This window comes from Merops nubicus, unplaced genomic scaffold, assembly GCF_000691845.1.
Source record: "Merops nubicus isolate BGI_N331 unplaced genomic scaffold, ASM69184v1 scaffold37201, whole genome shotgun sequence".
Taxonomy (NCBI): Eukaryota; Metazoa; Chordata; class Aves; order Coraciiformes; family Meropidae; genus Merops; species Merops nubicus.
Window position 1 is genome coordinate 3,996 of NW_008590909.1, and position 5,887 is coordinate 9,882.

The 5,887-nt window shown below is 54.5% G+C and overlaps 1 protein-coding gene across 1 annotated transcript in view; it reads left to right on the forward strand.

Moving 5' to 3' along the window:
- Positions 1 to 5,819, forward strand: part of LOC103782331 (glypican-1-like) — a gene marked incomplete at both ends in the record, with an annotated part of 8,860 nt that extends 3,041 nt beyond the window's left edge. The window contains 4 exons of the mRNA XM_008950098.1: positions 1,568 to 1,698; positions 4,219 to 4,338; positions 5,066 to 5,199; positions 5,644 to 5,819. Of these exons, the coding sequence (XP_008948346.1) occupies positions 1,568 to 1,698; positions 4,219 to 4,338; positions 5,066 to 5,199; positions 5,644 to 5,819 (561 nt within the window). The remainder of the gene's footprint in view (positions 1 to 1,567; positions 1,699 to 4,218; positions 4,339 to 5,065; positions 5,200 to 5,643) is intronic.
- Positions 5,820 to 5,887: the final 68 nt, after the last annotated feature.

The following is a 5,887-nucleotide window of genomic DNA, read 5'->3' on the forward strand; positions in this document are numbered from 1 at the left end:
GAGGTGCTGTGAGGCTCGGGGATCCCTGTCAGTCCGTTACGGGTGCATCACGGGTGGGGTGGTGGAGGTTGAAGGACGTGTTTGGCTGGTGCTGTGTGGAACTGCTGGGTACAATCCACCTCGTGGTTTCATTGCCCATCATTAACATCAGCAGTACAAAATACTGCTGAATCAGCTTTTCTGCAACATCACACCATCTGCTGTGAGTCTCCTGCCAGGCTGATGGCTGAGGCATCAGGATTTAGGATGGAAGAATTAATCATTCTTCATGAGTAACTAAATTTCTGAATGGTGCAGATCTCCAGCCTAGACCCTGGGGTTTGACCCTCTTTGTGTAGAGAAGAACCACCACGACACCACTGCACTTGTTTCCTCCACAGGAACAGGAAGCACTTTCTGATCCAGATGAGTGCAGGCCACCCCAGTGCTCTGCCAGATGCCTTGTCCTGCCAGGAGGTTTTTGGTGTGCCTGGGGGCACACAACACACTGGAGCCATCTGAGCTCACATGTAGCTGAACGCCAGTGCCCTAAATGCTGGTGAAGCTTATGCACAGCCTGGGCTCTGGGCTGCTGAAGCACAAGTGGTAGGAAACTGAGGCAGCAGCAGCATGGTAGTGACTTCCAGAATTACAGCTTTTGACTGGCAAAGTCAGTCCTGGCTAAGATCTCATTTCAGATATCCAAACCCAGTTTTGGCCGTGCCCTGAGATCCTATTTCAGTCTCACTGGACACCAAGGGTGACAGCTTTCCTCTGCAGTGACATTCCCCAGTGCCATGAGCCCTGCAAGCAGCAGGCTGTCCTTGCCTCAGGCCCAGCTGGGCTGTTGAGAATCATCTCTGGAGGTAGCCAGAGGTTGGTCATTTTTTTTTGCAAGCCAAGCAGAGTGCCAAAGCATTCCTCTGGGCAGGAGCTTCCAGGCCAGGCAGCAGTATTGGACATCAGAGCTTGCCAAGATGGGGGGAGCTGGGAGCACTTCACCCCTCAGACACTCCCTGTCCTCTTTAGCTGTGGGTATTTCAGTGTGCTTCTCCACCCCCATAGCCTCATGCTTCCCTGGCTAGTCACATGTTGTCCTTCCAGAGGTGATGGTGAGAATCACTTTTCTCACCTCTTCACTGCCACCGTAGCTCTTGCCCACATCCAATACCTTTGGCACTTTATTGACCTCAGTTCTCCCATTTCTGCTGGCTCCCACTTTGCTGAAGACATGCAGTGAGTTAGGAGAGGTGGGGCCAAGCACTGCTGGGCATCACTTCATATTAATGCACCACTTTTCCATTTTTCCATTCTGCAGCACCCCGGGAAGTTTTGGTGACTCTGTGTCAGCACAAGTTGCATTTAGCATTGGCAGGAGGTGACCTCTGTCCCTCTGCCTCTGGGGGTGGCTTTGCCTGTGTGCTGGGCAGGGGCAGCTGTCCCAGGACAGAGGGAAGTGCCCGTGTGCTTGGGCACTGGTGAAAACAGGGAGATGCCTGCTGAGGAGCCAGCAGCTTACCCCAGCCTGGGCGTGGCCTGTAACGGGGTGTGAGCAGAGCCTGAGGAGGGGTCTGCCTTGCTCTGCTAGATGCCCTGATGGTGGTGGCTGATCGGATCGACGGGCCCTACAACATCGACGCGGTGATCGGCACCATCCACATGAGGATCGCTGAAGCTGTGTCGAACCTGCAAGAGAACAAAGACTCCATCACAGCCAAGGTAAGAGCATGCTCCTGGCCTGCCTGGGGGAGCACCAGCAGCAGCTGCCAGCACCAAATGTTCTGGTGCCCACTGTTCAGCTGAACTAAAGGAGGAGAAGGATGGGAGAGGTCAAGCAGCCACTCTTAACAATTGGAAGCCGCTCATCTTACCCAGGCAAGAACCTTCTGAGGTGTTTCCAGCTGTTCTCCCTGCCACAGCCAGCCAGCCTCCTTCAGGCAGGGTGCCATCTGCTGTCAGGTGCTTCTGTGTCTGAAGAGTCCTGAAGTCATTTTGGCTGAGCTGAGGCACTTAGAGCAAGTGCACAGTCCCTAGTGACAGAAGGCAGCAGATTCAGCCTGCCTTGGGGTGATGTTCCACAGTGGAAACACCAGGCTATCAGGTATGTCTGTGGGACAAAGAGGAAATCTGGAGTCCATCTGGAGAGTACAGAACAGGCTCTCCTGATGCTCACCTCTCTTCCAAGAAGTAGATCACGAAGCTCTCTTCTGTTGGTCTCCTGTTTTTAGTATATTTATCCACTTAACCACAATCACCTCTGTAGCTGCAGGGGAGAGAAGCTTTGGGAACAAAACCAGCCCTCCAGGGCTTCTGTGTTTTGCCCAGACATTTCCCAGGTCCTGCAGCTATCCCACAGTTAGGGCAGATGCAGATGAAAGGAGCGGGGCAGGTCCAAACTGGGTCTTGAAGAAGAGAAGGGCCATGAGTATTGCTCAGCCAGGCAAGAATTCACTGGCACATACCAAAGCACTAACAGCAGCATGTGTCCAACCACTCATTTAGGGGTCTTTTCTGACATGAAAGGCCATATTCTCTCTCCCCTTGTTAGGTGAGGCTGAGGTTATCCACAAAAACACAAGCCCATGATGTTTGAAAACATCTGACCAGGTTCTCCAGATGACCTGGTGGCCAGGTGAATGTGGCATCTTTGCTGGTGGCACTGGTGGCAGAGGTCAGGAGCTGGAGATCACAGCAGCTCTGAGCCCTGGCTTTGAGCATGGCAAAGTGAGCAGGTGACAGGATGTCATTGTCACATGAGCTCAGGACTGGCCCAGGCCAGTCCCAGGAGCCTTCTCCCTCAGCTGAGGGCTTCAGACATTCAGGCTTCAGGTAGAGCTGGGGCACTGTCTGCTGTTTGTGAGAGGAGCCAGAAGTGGCCCCTGGACCCAGTGACACTTTCAGTCCATGGGTTCTCCTGGGACGTGGGGGAAGAAAAGGTCTTGAGGCCTGTGTTCACTGCACCCCAGAGTGCTTTCCCTGCTGCCTCACGTTGCCCCTCCCCAGTGGATTTCAGGCAGCAGGACCAGAGACTGGTCACCTCTGTCTGCAGGACACGTGTTCTCTTCATCAGTAATGGCCTTTGCTCACCTAAAGCCCTGGGGCTGGCAGAAGGATTGCCTTGATACCACACTGCTGCAGCTGCTGCTAGAGCCACTGCCCTGGAGACTTCCCAGGGCTTCTACCTCCTTGAAGAGTTGTCTCCTGCTAACAACAGAAACAGGCCAATAAGAAAGATACAGCAGGGAAACCAAATTGGTTTGGGTTTGGTAGAACCAAGCTGAAAATGCTCTACGTGCAGTGTTCAAGGTGGGGCATTGTGCATGGAGCACAGGAGGCAGATAACAAATGGGCTTGGTGCTGAACTGCCGTGGTCGTTGGATCCCTCTTCACAACAGTGCACCCAGGAGGGGCTCCTGGGCTGAGTGTCCTTCAGACACGCTGGTGAGACCCACTGTCCCCAGAGGGACTCTGGTGTGGAGCAGGACTTTGCTGATGGCTGTCAGCACCCACCAAAGGCTTTCAGGGGCTGGCACGAGCCACCTCAGCAGCGCTCCCCTTGGAGGTCTTGGCTTCTCTGCTCCAGGGGACTCCGGGCAAAGTCGAGCCCAGCAATAGTTTCTGACAGCACCCTGGTAGCCACAGCAAGCTCAGAGCCATCCTTCAGGTCAGATGCCTTTCTTTGTGAAGGCTGGTGTCTCCTGAGTCAAACTGGCAGTTCAAAGGTCTCCCTGACCTTTGACGTGTCCTGAAATGTGGCTATCTGAGCCCTCCTTCCACTAGCCACAGAGAGGCTCAGTTGCCCAGCCACTGGCTGTGTGCAGTGGAGATGTTGCCTGGGCTGGTCGTGCAGACACTGGGAGGAACAGGCACTCCCAGAGCACCCGTTACATTTGTACCTTCAGAGTGCTTCTGCTCTTCTTCAGCTACAGCACGTGCTTGGGCAGGTAGTCAGAGTGATGTGAGATACCTTAGGAGGTAAATCAGTCTGGCCCTCACTGGGCCCTGCAGCAGCCACGCTGGCAGATGGTGGCACGTCTGCTGTCACTGCACTCCCCTGGGCAGAGGGGACATTTACTCTGAGTGCCCCTGAGTGCAGGTGCTGACTGCAGGAGTCACTGGGGTAGTCCCACCTCGGTCTGCTGCCCAGATCAATGAAGCTCACATGCAGTGAGCTGCCTTAAGCCCACACCACTGGTGTACTGAGTGTGAGCAGCTCTCATCTTCTTTGGTCTTTTTCAGGTTTTCCAAGGCTGCGGAAACCCCAAAATCAGCACAAAAGGCTCCAGCAGTGAGGACAAGAGGAGGAGAGGGAAGGTTGCGTTGGAAGCGAAATCTTCTGCGCAAGCACTGGAGCTGCTGGTGAGTTTGGCCCCGAAGCTCCTCCCTGCTGGTGCCTCAGAGCAGGCCTGCTGGTGTGCTGGGAGCACTGGGAGCCCAGCCAGTGCAGCACTGGGTCCTTTGGGTCACAGCTGCTGATCTGTCGTTGCTGGTGAGTCTGAAGAAGCTCAGACTTGAGTGCTGGTGTGGCGTGGGCAGATCTGATCTCACCTCAGCACAGGGTTGGGGTCTAGCTTACTGGTAACCAATTTCTCAGGGACTTGGTGCCAGATTTATCTGAAAAGGCTTCTTGCCATTGGTGTCATTCAGCTTCAAACAGCCCAGCCTGGATGCTGGGGCCAGAGGTCCTCCTCCATGGAGATTCTGGATTCTGTGGACAATGAGATGCAGGACCTGACATGGGCCCACACTTCAGAGGCTCCTCACTCACAGCACTCACTGTCCCACCTCAGCAGAGCACCGCTGGCTTCCACCAAGGCTGCTTCTCAGCATTGCCCTCGTGGCCTAGAAGATGATCTTCTCATGGCTAATCTTATTGTACCAGAACTGTCCTTTGCATGGAAACTTCAGCCTTGAGTGCTCGGGTTGACGGTTGGTCTTCAGGGGAAGGTTGGTGACACATCTCTGTGTGTGTAATAACACGTTTTGTGATGGTAAAACAAAAGAAAATAGGCAGAATCCTTGTGCTTTCCACAGCCCTTGGGCATCCTGGAGCTCTCCTGGCCCTCAGCATCCTCTTTGTTTACAGGTATTAGATGCCAAAGGGAATCTGACAGCTCTCAAGACTTACTGGATCACCCTGCCTGGCAGCCTGTGCAGCAAAAAAGTGATGGCCAGCTCAGCAGCAGATGACAAGTGTTGGAACGGGATGACCAAGGGCAGGTATGGAGCGGGTCGGGGGGCCAGGGTAGCACCACTGAGGGGAGAGCGAGGGGGGGTTGGTAAAACACACTTGCACATCATCTCAGCCAGCTCCCCTTGCTCACACTGAGCCGAAAAGTCCATCCCTGTCCACAGAAATGCTGCGTTTCCTGAAAAGCTGGTACCTGGGAACATCAAGCCTGTTGTCATCTTGCTGTGTGCTTTAAGGTTAGGCCCTGAAGTGGGTTTGCCATGAAATAGCTGTGTAGTTTTGTACCAGTGAAGCAGTTCTGCAATTCCAGGTGCACTCTGAAGGCAGAAGGGCTGGGTGTACCTCACAAACTCCAGAGCTGTTGCTGGGCATCTCATGCACGTCTAAAATGCTGTTCCCTCACGAGGGCTGGCACCCTCACGAGTGCCCTGAGGCCGTGGGGAGACCTCCCAACGTGTGGCCTTTCCTTGCAGTTACCTGCCCGAAGTGATGGGGGACGGCTTAGCCAATCAGATCAACAACCCGGAGGTGGAGGTGGACATCACCAAGCCAGACATGACCATTCGCCAGCAGATCATGCAGCTGAAGATCATGACCAACCGGCTGGGCAACGCCAACATCGGCAACGACGTGGACTTCCAGGACGCAAGTGAGCAGAGAGAACCAGAGAGGTCTGGGGCTGAGTGGCCAGTCCTGGCAGCCTGCCTGGCCCTCCCT